General features: G+C 40.9%; 1 protein-coding gene across 2 annotated transcripts in view; it reads right to left on the bottom strand.

Annotated features, from left to right (window-relative positions):
• NBAS (NBAS subunit of NRZ tethering complex) overlaps positions 1-14,829 on the bottom strand; it is a 339,195-nt gene that overhangs the window by 139,535 nt on the left and 184,831 nt on the right. For both annotated transcript variants that reach the window (XM_043604496.1, XM_043604497.1), the window contains 2 exons: positions 12,831-12,988; positions 11,742-11,831 (listed from right to left, as the gene is read on the bottom strand). In XM_043604496.1, coding sequence (XP_043460431.1) covers positions 11,742-11,831; positions 12,831-12,988 — 248 coding nt within the window. The remainder of the gene's footprint in view (positions 1-11,741; positions 11,832-12,830; positions 12,989-14,829) is intronic.

Genomic DNA, 14,829 nt, shown 5'->3' with positions numbered 1-14,829 from the left:
AAGAAGCATCGAACTTGGGGACAGTCTACCAGAATTATACTCTACCTAGAATAATTAATGGGGAAAATAGTTTTCATTCAAATACATATAATGGGGGGGGGGGGGAGGCTGGGCAAAATTTACTCCTGAAACGATCACTACTGGCACTTTTTATATTCATAGTTGCACACTGTTAATTAACTTAGAATGTATAACAGCAGAAATAGATTAATCCCCCAAACCAAATCAACAACTGCCAGCATAAAATTTAACATGAAATCTCATTAACATCAGTATGTTACACAGCTCAGAGGTTAACTTACAAAGCACTAATATTATCTCTCAAATTCTACCACAGACACCATTACCGACCAGGTTCACGAGAACAAGAATAGTTCCACATCTCAAGTCTGGCTTACAGAGTCTTGTTGATCAAGGACTATAATGAATAATCTATTTTGGAGTTGCTATCTCTGGTATCTGGTAACATAAGGGTTAGTTTCTGAGAAATCTGTTTGCCTCTATAAACTGAGTTGGTGGTACACATAAAATAGGTAAGGATTACAAATAGCGCTCGAACTGAACTCATCCACCATCCCTTCCCTTCCAACAGATCTTTAGATGCTCCAAAGTTCTTCCCTGCACCCAACGCTTCTAGCAAATTTCACCCTGAACCTAAAATATTAAGAATATAGTCTTTATTATTACTGGTGATATTACTTTTAGAAGTGTCTGAGGGAAAAGAAAGAAAAAAGAAAAGAAAAGAAAAGAAAAGAAAAGAAAAGAAAAGAAAAGAAGGAAAGAAAGAAAAAAAAGAAAGAAAGGAGAAAGAAAGAGAAGAAAGAAAAGAAAGGAAGGAAAGAAAAGAAAGAAAGAAAAGACAAAATAAAAAGAAAAGAAAAGACAGAATGAATCTGTCAGAAGCAGAAACAGAAAAATACCTCATGGAGCAAATCGCTCCAAGGTCTGACTCTGCTTCAGTTCATCTGCTAAGTAACAGGTCAGGTTATATAATTCAGATGTTTTCACCTTTGCGAATCATGAACCCCTACACAATTCCGATCAAAGCTGGAAGTCATTCCTCCAGAAAACAGAACGCACATGCTGTGCACACACAGGAACACACAAAGTCACATACACAACCCCCCCCCCACACACACACACAACACACACACACACACACACACCCAAATACAGCACACTACTTCAGGGGCTTTGGGAATCAAACCCTTCTTGAATCTGCTGGCATTCCTGGACCAAGATTAAAAGACCTGTAGTTAGGAAAAATACAGGTATGTGAAATATATTTTTATTTTCTTTCAGCATGCCAAATTTTTAAATCTCTTTTGATTAAATAATTTGGGGTTCTAAATCCATCCGCAAAACAAATTTACTGAACATATACCTCTGGCATGCTTACTATGTTTAAGACCCAGTGCTAGGCAACAGGGTTACCACAATGATTAAGACATTGTCCCTGCTCTCAGGAACTCACAGTACATCAGGAAAGACAGGCAAACAGGAAATTTGCCTTATTTCACCAATGAACTGAGAACTTATCAAATTGGATCCCACTGGAATATTCCTCCCCTTATAATAAAAGAATTTATCCACACCCATCATATCCACATCTTAACCTTCCTCATTTATTTTCTTCACATATTCAACAAATATTTGGACATCAAATACAACAAGGACACTTGTAGTAGATACTGAAAACAGAGCAGTGAACAAAACATGACTCCTGCCACCCAGAGCTCCTCTTGTATTCCAAGAGGAGATAAGCCAAAGATAAATATAAAGCATGTCAGAGAGGTGTATCAGATAAATGACAGGAAAAGAGCTAGGAAGAAAAATAAAGCGGTATATTGGGAGTAGGGGGAACACTGTAATTGTGTATGCAGGGACCGGGTAAGCTCTCACTGAGCAGACATTTGAGCAGAGACCTGGAAGGAGCGAAGTCAAGTCACTGAATCTGTGAGAGAAAAACACAGCAAGGATAAGGACCAGAGGGAATGTTTAGAGAATGGAAAGAAGGGCAGTATGCCTGGAGTACAGTGGGCAAAGTCAGTGGGGGGTTAAGGAGAGAAGAGATCAAGTCAAACAGGTAGTAGGGAAGATAGATCACGGGTGTCCTCATAGGAGATCATAAAAGCTTAGCTTGTACTCCACGGAATGTGGCGCGATCTGACATATTTTTAAAGAATCACTCTGGCTGCCTTGTTGAGCACCAGCTAGAGCAAGGAAAAGGGCCGAAAGAAGCAGACAAACAGAACGCTACCGTAAAACTCTAGGTGAGACACGGCAATAACTTAACCAGGGTGCTGGCGGTGGTGATGGTAAAATATGGTCTAATTCCAAGTCCACTGGGAGAGTGGAGCCACCAGGCTTTCTTGACAGACTGCTTGCGTTACACAGGACAAAGAGAACTGAGGACGATGACAAGGTTTATGACCTAAACAACTAGAAAGACGGAGCTGCCATTTTTTGACATAGGAAAGAGCACAGAAGGAACACCACCGGTAGCCGGGGTGAAGGGTGCGATGCTAAGATCAGTGGCTCACTTTTAACACGCTGAGATGCGATGCCTGTAAGAAAGGGAAGTACAGATGCCAGACTGGCAGTCGCGCACACAAGCCTGGAACGCAGAAGATCAGGGCTCAAGCTACACGTAGAGAATCATCCGCACAAAGTTGCACGATCACAGGTGCAATCATCTAGGGAATCGGCAGAGACAGAGACGAGATTAAAGACTGAGACCTGAGGTATCTAACATTTAGCTAGAGAAATGAGGAAGGACCAACAAACACGGTGAGAGTAAGTGGCCAATGAGGTATAAAGAAAACGAATAGACTGTCCCTGAAACAAGTACGTATCCGATGTTACTGATACGTCACATAAGATAAAGACAGACTTGACGCGTGAATTTACCAATAGGAGGTCACTGGTGACCCAAACACAAGCTGTTCTGAGGAAACAGTGAGGAGAAAAAGACGCATGGAGAGCACGCAAAAGACAACAGGAGAAAAAGATGTGGCCACTACTGTGTATAAAACCAAAGCGTGTACACAAAGCCCCTCAGCATGGTACAGATGAGCCCTGTGTTCAGATCACAAGGCCTCCTTAAAAGGAAAGGAAACTGTCAAATCCCCCAGATTTCACTGAAACTGAGACATGTTATTTGAAAAGTATCCTTTGCAAGTGAATTTAAATCCAAGTCTAGATTAAAAAGTAAAAAAAAAAAAAAAATAGGGGCGCCTGGGCGGCGCAGTCGGTTAAGCGTCCGACTTCAGCCAGGTCACGATCTCGCGGTCCGTGAGTTCGAGCCCCGCGTCAGGCTCTGGGCTGATGGCTCAGAGCCTGGAGCCTGTTTCCGATTCTGTGTCTCCCTCTCTCTCTGCCCCTCCCCGTTCATGCTCTGTCTCTCTCTGTCCCAAAAATAAATAAATGTTGAAAAAAAAAAAAAAAAAAAAAAAAAAAAACCCAAAGTATTCTTTGTTACTGAAAGAGTCAAAGAAACTTAAAGAAACGAAACAAATGTATTAGAAATGCGTGTACTGGGGCGCCTGGGTGGCGCAGTCGGTTAGGCGTCCGACTTCAGCCAGGTCACGATCTCGCGGTCCGTGAGTTCGAGCCCCGCGTCAGGCTCTGGGCTGATGGCTCAGAGCCTGGAGCCTGTTTCAGATTCTGTGTCTCCCTCTCTCTCTGCCCCTCCCCCGTTCATGCTCTGTCTCTCTCTGTCCCCCAAAAAATAAACATTGAAAAAAAAAAAACAAAAAACAAAAAAAAAGAAATGCGTGTACTCTGTGAAGAAAGGGCAGGATGGAAGAAAGAAGAGAACCTGGAACATGAGTGGCAGAGTCCAGTGAGGAGGCAGCTAATCTAAGCCTCTCTGAGGAATGGAAATCTGTGGCCCCGATTCTCCGAGCCAATCAAAGTGACAGGATTCACAGTCCTCACCATCAAGCCGTGGACCGAGCGATCACAGTCTCCTACAAGCATGCCAATGGGCAGAACACGCCCTCCTTCGGTCAGACCTCAGTGAGAGAGGAAACACCACATGGTGAATGAAATGCAGGAGTCTTGTGAATCGTGCTGGCTCTGCATTATCATCCAGTTCGCGATGTCACAGATCACCATGAACTCAGTCTCACGTAAACACTCATTAGGCAATGTTATCAAAAAAAAAAAAAAAAAAAAAAAAAGTGAATAAGGACCTACTCTGTTCCCAGTGATGTGCTGGTGTCACAACAGTAAAGAAAGCAATCAGCACTTAACAAAGTTATGGAGAATACATTATAAGAAGATAGGAAATTCTCTATCTCAGGAGCTCATTCCCACCACTTTATCCCAGAGCAATGCATGACTACACAAAATGTGCATGTAAAATGTTCACTGCGGCTCAGTCTAAAAGAGAGGAAAATCAAACATAATCTAAATGTTCAAAAACAAAGCAAAAGATAAATTTTTGTACATACATCAAATGACTGCTAACCTGCCATTATATAAATGGTCTGTATATAAGGAGAAGGGCAGCTATCTGTGACAAATAACATTACGTGGAAAAAAACAAGCTTTAAATTAATACGCAGGGGCACCTTGGTGGCTAATCGGTTAAGTGTCCAACTTCAGCTCAGGTCATGATCTCACAGTTTGTGAGTTCAAGTCCAGCCTTGGGCTCTGTGCTGACAGCTCAGAGCCTGGAGCCTGCTTCAAATTCTGTGTCTCCCTCTCTCTCTGCCCCACCCCTACTTACACTCTGTCTCTCTCTGTCTCCCCAGAATGGGTAAGCGTTAAAAAATTTTTTAATGTGGAATTAATATATGCAGTACGAATCCATTTTAAGTTTACAAAATAATAATTCTCCAGGAGATAGACAATAGCTATCCAGAAAATCTGTTCATACTCAGAAAAATTCTGGAAGATATATATAAACTTAAAAATGTTTACCTCTAAGCAGTAGGCTTCATGGTATGGGTAGAAAGAACTAAGAGAAGAAAGAGAACTTATATACTAATGTACTGCTGATTAAATTACTTCATAATTTATTATTTTTTTAATGTTTATTTATTTTTGATAGAGCCTGAGCAGGAGAGGGGCAGAGAGAGAGGGAGATACAGAATCCAAAGCAGGCTCCAGGCTCCCAGCTGTCTGCACAGAGCCCGATGTGGGGCTTGAACCCACAAACCATGAGATCATGACCTGAGCTGAAGTTGGACACTTAACCAACTGAGTCACCCAGGCACCTCTATTTCATATTTTAAAAAGTAGAAAGGCCAAAGCTACCATAAATTTCCATGTACTTCTTATCAAAAGTTAACAAATGTTATTAATATTTTATCATAGATGTTTTACATTTCTTTTTTCTTTAACTTTCAGGAATAAAATATGCTAAATAGAGTCAGTTATCTGAACCCCTGCCTCCTCTTAAATGGATTGCTAAAATAAAAGATTGTGTTATTTCTGTAATTAAGAAAGCCATTATGAATTCCAGTCAGGATGGAGCAGTGAACTCCTGTTGCAATGTGCTCGTGGTACTCCAGAATACTAAGGGTAATTAAAAACAAAAGTAGAAAGGCACTCACGTTCAATGGAATTCAACATTTGGGGGCTCGGAACTGAGATGCTGACAGTGCCTGTGAAACGCTCCTCTCAAGGCAACTGTGAATCGAAAGGATCCCCTGTAAGAGGATCAGACCCACTGCCTGGGATTATGTATTTATATAAAATTGCAGGAATAAAGAGGCAGAGAACTAACAGGGCCCAAGTCCCTCGTTGGCTCCATGCCTGGATTCCTCAGATCCTCAACATTACAAGAGGTTGGGCGTCCCACGTCAAAAGGTATTAATAGGACATGACATGTTCTGGACTGAAGCACTAAGGGTACAGACTGAGGAAAACCACAAAACTCTATCCTTAGAGAAGGTCTAGGGAGATAAAAAGTAAACAGAATGGAATGACCCCCCCCCCCCCAATGAACTTGGAAACCAAAATTCTAAAACACATCGGGGGCGGGGGGGGGGGTGGTGGATAGTAAAGTGATAATTTTAACAAAAATCCATTCCAGATGAAACTCTTTCTTTTCAAACTTCAAAATATTAATGTCTTTGTGCATTCCAAATATGAAATTTAAAATCCTTGGCATGCCTGCATGGCTCCGTTAAGCATCCGACTTGGCTCAGGTCATGATCTCACACTTTGTGAGTTTGAGCCCCACGTGGGGCTCTGTGCTGACAGCTCAGAGCCTGGAGCCTGCTTTGGATTCGGTGTCTCCCTCTTTCTCTCTCTCTGCCCCTGCATTGCTCACACTCTGTCTCTCTCTCAAAAATAAATAAACATTTAAAAAAAATTTTAATTCTTTATGAAGGAATAAGCTATCATAAAACATAAAAGAAAACAAAACAAATACCATCTCAATGAACTAATTTTTGTGTATGTTAAGAAGCTCTAATTCACCTTTTCGTATATGAATATTCCTCAAGCCTACAGTTATTTCACACAAAAAGTGGATTATTACTTCCTTATCAATAAACACAGGAGCCAAAACTATAAAAAAAAAAAAGCATAGGCATAAATGCCCACACTCTTGAGTTATGCGTCTATTTCTTAGATACAATACCACAGCACAAGCGATACAAGAGTACTACTGGTAGGCTGGACTTCAGCCACATTAGACATGTTTGCACTTTATGAAAATGAAAAAGTCAAGTCACACACGGAGAGAAAAACATTTTCAAATCACCTACTCAAGAAAGGATTTGTAGCCAGAATTTTAAAAAAAAACAAAACAAAACAACAAAACTCTTACACCTCAATAAGCAGCAGCACAAAAACAGATGTTCACGATCATTAGTTCTTTGGAAAGAGCATACCAAAATGATAACGAGATACCACACACATCCCCCCCTAAGGATGGCTTTTGTCAAATCCAGGCAGGAACAAGCATTATGAGAATGTGGAGACGCGGGGATCTGAACACTTCCTGGTGGGAAAGGAAAATGGTGCGGCCACTTTGGGAAGCAATCTGCCATTTCTTCAAAAGTTGAACACGTATATGCGTGCAATGTAGCAGTTCCTCTCCTATACACCTACATGAGAAATCGAAACCTATTTCTCTATTTCCATATTTTCCAGCAAATAGAAATAACCCACATGTCTATCACCTGGTGAATGGAAAAAGAAATGGTTTCCTAGGATACTGAAAGCCAACTGTCCTTTTGCTCACTTTTAGAGATTTCTAAACAGTCCTTTTATAAATTTGAAATCGCTCTATGCTTAGCCCATGCCACAGTTATAAACATTAATTAGTCTAGTTGTATAAATCTATGGCCACTTAAAACGCTCATAACAAGTTTTCCCACAGTGAAAATGATTTTTTAATGGGAATCTTATATATAATCCATTTCCAAATCTAATTGGATTTATCTGGGGGGAAAACACCATTGGCTAAGTGATACAACTAATACTAGCTAAAAACAAACGTTAATATACTCTAAATGGCGAAATACTGCTACATCTAAAAAGCATAATAACCAACATTAATAAGAAACTGGAAAATTGTAATTTTGGTAGTTATTCACAAAATATGCATTCTGGTCTATTTATACACTAATATCTTGTTCATGGGGACAACAGCCAATATCTTCAAACCTGTAGGCTCTACTTGAACTAATGCAAATGCTACCGCATAGCAATTACATCTTTACTTTGCTTGGATATATAAATAAAAATTATTATTTTCACAACTGAGTAATGAAAGTCTTGAGCATTAAGCAGATTACATATATAGTCAGCTCTCATTTATGAGTTAGAATTTAGTGTGGCTATTATAGCTACTGTTAATGTGTAACGCACAGCAACCTACAGCTGAGCACTGTATTTTAATCTAATAATAGTAGCTATAATATTCTGAAATGTGCTTCATGAATCAAAGCCATAATGTGTTCATTGAGGGTTTAGATTTGCACTTCATGAGATCTAGATTTTCTGCAACTTGCTGAGAAAGGACACACGAAGACAAGAAAGCTTTTTAAGGAGCTACAAAAAAAAGAGAGAGAAAGATTTTAAAAAATAAATAAATAAAATAATCATTTTGGAAGAATCCCTTTTCCTTGCTAAGTAGAATGTGTAAAAGACTGCCGTGTAAAGGTGGTCTCCTTCATTCACTAAAGAGACTAATGGAGCAGGATGTGCCCACTTGTGGAGACACAGCATGTCCTTCTCCAAAGAAGCCACTAAAGGGCCAGGTTGACACTTTGTAATTTATTGAAGAAGGAGAAAATAGGAAACCCAACGTCACAAAGGCTTTTCATGGATTTTATAAAGGACGGGGATTCAGAATAAGCTTAGAGAGCTGAACTCAGCAGAAACACTTTGCAATTCTATACTGAACAGAGAAATCACACACCCCGTACGCTGGCCAAAACATAACAGATCTCAACAGCCACCACAGCACATACATATGAGTTAAATGGGAAATTCCTTTTATTTTAAGCTAAAATCTACTTTATAATTAGTTTTTACCACAGAATAACCCGTATGCAGACGGAGTTTCCAAGCGGGCTTTGTCGAACATTTCCTACGCATCCGCCATGTGACAACCCCGTTATGGACGGTGCAAAGATAAATGACCTACTTCCAGTGACCACGGAATACCAAAGCACACCACGCACATGCTGACACGATGATGTGAGAATGTGTGGGGGATACAGAAGCAACAGTAATTAGAGAACTCGAGGAAAACCTGACGAAGAAAATGATACTTCAGATGGGCTCAAAGCGTAAAAGAGATGACCAGAGCACAAGGCAAGAAGGGCAGCAGAGGCAGCCAGGGAAGTAACACCAAAGGTGTGACAGAGGCAACTCCGGAGAACGCTGGCAAGGTCAGTAGGACTGCAGCCCAGCGCATGTTTGGGAGGCGTGAAAAGAGACAAGGCGAGAGAGACAGACGGGAAGGTGGGAGATGTGGCTGAACCGCTGGAGAAGCACCAGAGGCTCAAAAGATACAAAACTTGGGATAAAGAAGATCTCACTGAAAGTAGGTCTTCACCTGGACCCTGAAAGATGGCACAATTGGCCAACTTCCTCCTGATACACAGGACATTCGGTGACTGCTGGCCACAAGTGTTCTGAGTCCCACGGAGAAAACACCACAGAATTTAATGTGCTCTCACATCCAGTGAAAACAAATGGTAATCAGTACGACTACAAGGCAAAGCATGCCAAAGAAGAAACGTATCCACCACACTCCAGGCCCCTAGAAAACACTTCGGCTTCCATCCAGAGGGAGGAGTCCCACGACAAAAAAGTCCACCGTCTGCAGTGTTGACGGTGGCACACAATCCTCCACCCGGTGTCTAATCTTCTCCAACTGCGATACCTAATCTGGTAGCCAGTAGCCTCATGTGGCTATTTAAATTGAACTAAAATGTAATTAAATTTAAAATTTGATCCCTTCGGTGTGCTAGCCACATTTCGAGTACCCACAGCATATGTGGCTGGCGGCCACGGTGGGATACAGGACGTCTTCCTCACTGTGGAAAAATCTATTGGTGGATGCTGTCCTGAAGTCACCATCACAGGAAGAATAGGGGAAAACTCCCAAAGCACAAAAGGATCTCCCATTCTGAGATCCTCAGATCACTTGGCACTGAACTAGGGTTACACCGGTATATTCAATAGGTTTGTCAAATTGAATTTTAATAGAAAAGAACGAACTGCGGAAATGGCGTAGTCATACATAACCCACGAGGAATAATATCTCTCCAGAAACTACATAAATAGATTCTGCAACTGAAACTTTGTATCCGATGTCTAAAAGTAACTATATAGTACACAACTGCAAAGGAGTTTGGCAAAATGGATACAGCCAATTAAAAAAAAAAAAAGAAGAAGATTAGGTGCACCTAACGCTCCACAATAGATGGCTTCCAAAATAGAATGACGTTTCAGAAAAATGAATGACTTTCCACATTTTGTAAGTGAAGCTTAGGCGCGCCTGGGTGGCTCAGTAGGTTAAGCGTCCAACTTCAGCTCAAGTCATGATCGCGCTGTTCCAGAGTTCGAGCCCTGTGTCGGGCTCTGGGCTGACAGCTGGGAGCCTGGAGCCTGCCTCAGATTCTGTGTCTCCCTCTCTCTCTGCCCGTCCCCCCCACTGCCGCTCTGTCTTTGTCTGTCTCTCTCTCTCTCAAGAATAAACATTAAAAAAAAAAAAAAAGTGAAGCTTACCATTTAAAGGAATCCTGTGGAAAACCAATCTATAAAGAGAATTACTATCTCTTAATTGACCCAATTAGAATGTCAAAAACTGGGCTACTTTCTTCAACCTAAAAAAAATGACAATTTTATGTTTTTAGAAGCAGGTCTGGAGAGTGAATGGCCATGGAGCCAGCACTGACCAAAAGAAAAACGGTGTCAGGGCGCAAGTATTCTTCCTTTCTCTCCCAGGACGAACTATCCCAAGGCACGTACACACTTAGGTGGCTCAGACATATTTTATTCACAAGAATCTCAGTGAGCCAAGGGAAAAGGAGAAAAATTCTATAGAAAATGGGCAAGAGAACTGAACAGACACCTCACAAAAGAAGAGGTCTCCAGAGCTAATTCCATCTCATTAGTCATGAGAAAAATGCAAACCAAGATCCCAAACAGATACCGCTAAATACTTAAGAGAAGAGTTAAGATTTTTAAAAAGCTAACAAGGCCAAATTGCTAGATTGGAATAAATGGCAAACCCAAACACTGCTCCTGAAAGTGCAGTCGGGGGCGTCTGGGTGGCTCCGTCGTTGAGCGTCAGACTCTTGATTTTGGCTCCGGTCATGATCTCACATTGTGAGTTCGAGCCCCACACCAGGCTCCACGCTGACAGTGAGGAGCCAGCTTGAGATTCTCTCTCTCCCTCTCTCTGCCCCTCCCGTGCACGCGTGCATGCTCTCTCTCTCTCTCTCACAAAATAATTAAGATAACATAAACTTGAAAAAAAAAACAAATTAAAAAAAAAAGAGCAAATGGTAAAACACCTTTGGAAAATCATTTGGGATTCTTGACGGAGGCTAAACGTACAGACACTGGCTAACATACGCTTCCAGGCCGAGGTAAACAGATGCCGGACAGAATGGTATGCACATGTGCGCCAGCAACACGTAGAAAATGCTGATGCAGCCTCATCTCTAGTAGCCAAAAGTAAAAAGACACCAACGCCAGTCAACGTCGCAATGGATGAACTGTAAAATACGCACACCGCAACTAATTTCTCCACAGCAGAACAGTGAATAAACTATACACGTGTAAGAACATGAAGGAATCTCGCAAAAATTATGGAGCACAGCCATTTCTATTAAGTACAAAAATAGGTCAAATCGTATTGGGAGGAGTGTGATGGGTATTAAAATTCCTTAAAATAAGAACAAAAGCCACAAAGATCTGGTGTCACAACGCTGGTGATTTCCGGAAGGAAAAAGAAGAGCTAGAAACTAAGCTGGGACAGGGTGCAGGGGGACTTGTGGAAGGCTGGTCATACTAATTTCTCTATCTGGTGGCTTCATGGCTACTTTCTTTGTGATAATTTATGGAGCTGGACACTTTTCTGTACTTTTTCTTTTTTTAATATGAATGTTGTATTACACACACACACACACACACACACACACACACACACAAAACGTTTAAAAGAAAAAGTTTTCCCACACACACACAGCCAGGCGACTCCCATTTCACTCCAATCATGGTCACCTTTCAAACTCCTCCCTCGCAGACTAACTCACCTCATGGAGCGCTTTACTAATTAACGGTGAAACACTGATACTCTCTCCTCCTTCTGGATGGATCTGGACATTCACTTTTTGATAAAGAATCTGAAAAGAGAACATGACATACTGTAAAGGAACTGTTGGTTTTGTTTTTTTTTTAATGTTTATTTATTTTGGAGAAAGAGAAAGAGACAGAGCCTGAGCAGGGGAAGGGCAGAGAGAGAGAGGGAGACACAGAATCTGAAGCAGGCTCCAGGCTCCAAGCTGTCAGCACAGAGCACAAAGTGGGGCTCGAAGTCACGGACTGCAAGATCGTGACCTGAGCTGAAGTCAGACATTTAACCGACTGAGCCACCCAGGTGCCCCTAAAGGAACTGTGTTTTAAATTTGCCTCACTTTACAACATAGACTGGAAATTTTAAAAGCACTCTTTTGAGGAAAAAACTGGTACTTCATAATGAACACTTTTTGGTAACAGGCTTACTTCAGGACTTTCTGAATGGCTTCCCAATTTGAGAAGTGGGCACCGATGGTGAAAAACCTGGTGTATAATGTACTGAATGACGAGGATATGAAAAGGAGAATTCCAGAATCTCCTCCTATATTCTTATACCCTCTATTTATTTCTTCTATATTTTTTGCAACAAAAGTATTATCCACTCTTAGGCAGATCCCGTGAATTTTGGGAAACTGAGCATCTCCCCAACCAAAACTCCGTCCTCCGCCATTTCCAAAGGACTTCCAAGTTCCCTGGTGGTCTAGTGGTTAGGATTCGGCACTCTCCAAACGACTTCCGAGGGATGGTATCACCACTGGTTTTTAACATATTTTCCATGACCACTTCTCATGTTTAATTCTTGACAACGCTAATTTCTTCCATTATATCCAATAATTTACCTCTTAATATTACCTCCTACCTTTCTCCCTTACTATAATAAGCCAACAACACTACCTTCTATCCAATATCTCCAAATCCCTTTTCACATAAGTGACAAGCTATTTTTCTTCCATATTATTTAAAAAAACAATCGCAAGATCTCAGATCCACACACCCAACAAATCAGATTTCCTACAGTTTGGGATTTACTTTACTGGAACACTTACTTCTGTCTGCAGATTGCTGCTCGCTGCCAGAAGAAGTTCAATGCTGCCAGGAGGGCAATGTGTCAAAGCAAAAGCCATGAGCTCCTGACGCGTGGCCAAGTCCTGGTAATTTTCTGATTGTCCTAACTGGCTACAAACATCCCAACTCTTAGAATAACCTATAAAATGAGCAAGAAAAAACAAACGGATTTTCACCAGAAGAAAAATCTCCAATCTAACATGAGAAACTCAGTGGATTTCTGCTCAGGTCTTGTGTCACCAAAGCACAATCTTGGTCATTAGAGATGCATAACTTTTTTATAAGCAGTAAGAAACACATAGGATCTAAAGAAAAGTAGAAAAGAAATACTGGGCTGGCTTATTATCCAGAAAGGTTAGCAATATCCCACCTGTTTTTCTGATAAACTCTGTTTCCTTTTAGAATACCTGACAAGGACTACCCGTCATCTACTTAGCTTTGACAGTGAGTAAAAAGCTAAGTCAGAGATCTGAATTCGGAAGACCTGAGGATACAGCCCAACACTGCTATTTAGCACTTGTGTGTGCCTGAGAGAGTCCCAGATGTCACAGCTCCTTTACTACCACAAAGGGACAGTAATAATACCTTCCTCCTTGAGTTGTTGAAGGATTAAATCACGTTTATATTTAAAAGCCACTTTGTAAACTTGCCAAGTGTGAGAAAAGAAAAACTATTACAGGCAGCTACACAGACACATTCACTTTATAGAAGACAGAGATCCAAGGACAGCTCAAGGCACGCTGTCCGTCGTGGCACTAAGCAGAGATGTTTGCTGCACAATGTTATACTCCAGTAAAATATAGTTTTATTTGTCACTGAAGGAGTTCTAGTTTGAAAGGGTTTGTTTGTTTTTTCTAAGTACTAAGTTCTATTTTGAAAGGGTTTGCTTTTTCTAAGTACAAAGGCCTGGGTCCAGAACAATTTCTCTAAACATATAAACTAAAAATCCAGGTACTACACCTTACGGGAATAAAATTCTTTAACAAAGCTTTCAAAATAATTTTAGAATAATACACGTATTTTTCAGACAACCATAATTATTCTGAACTTAATGTTACAAAGTCAATATTGGTTAATATCAATAGTGGCTTAATAACTGGTTAATGTTAATATTGGTTGGTATTCTGAATGTAGGTAGCTTTTATGAAACGGATTTTCTAATGCTGATATTACAAACCACAGTGTTTTCCCCTAGACTTTTAAACATTTTCATAGATGTACTGAAAACAATTTTTTCTTTGACCAAATATTAGGCTCTGTTGAAGCTTCTTCACAACTAGGCCTACACCTTGGCCTGGCTGAGCCTGCATACTCCAGTTTCAGCAATAATCCTACAAAAAAGTCAGTTTAGAGAGAATCTCCCACCCTTGACAACTGATCATTGCTGATATGTGAGCAAATTCCCCATCCCTCATCCCTGATATCTAATCACCCTGGCCTGCCTTCAGCAAGAATCCTGTTAAGGCATGTCAGAAAGAATGCCACGAACCTTGATGTCTCGTGCTAATTTTCCATCCACTGACCCCCTACCATGCTCCTTGGCTTTAAGTCGCCAGCTGTCTTTCTCGTATTTGGAATTGAGTCTCTTCTCTCTCCCTTAATGCAATAGTTTTAACATCTATTGCAAAAGTCCTGAATAATGTCTTCCTTACAATTTTTAAGAAATGACAGAATATTTTTCTTTAACGGTATACACGAAGTGCAAAACTCTTAAGTGCACGCCCCATCAGTTATTACGAGGTGAAGCACTACATTTTTAACCACTCGCTATGAAAACAAAGACATTAGGTAAAAAGATACGCTTGATTTTTTTTGTTTTTTAAATATGAAATTTATTGTCAAATTGGTTTCCATACAACACCCAGTGCACATCCCAACAGGTACCCTCCTCAATGCCCATCACCCACTGTCCCCTCCCTCCCACCCCTCATCAACCCTCAGTTTATTCTCAGTCTTTAAGAGTCTCTTATGGTTTGCCTC

The sequence above is a fragment of the Prionailurus bengalensis genome, chromosome A3 (assembly GCF_016509475.1).
Source record: "Prionailurus bengalensis isolate Pbe53 chromosome A3, Fcat_Pben_1.1_paternal_pri, whole genome shotgun sequence".
In the NCBI taxonomy this organism is placed as follows: domain Eukaryota; kingdom Metazoa; phylum Chordata; class Mammalia; order Carnivora; family Felidae; genus Prionailurus; species Prionailurus bengalensis.
This window is presented reverse-complemented; position numbering and strand designations above follow the sequence as displayed.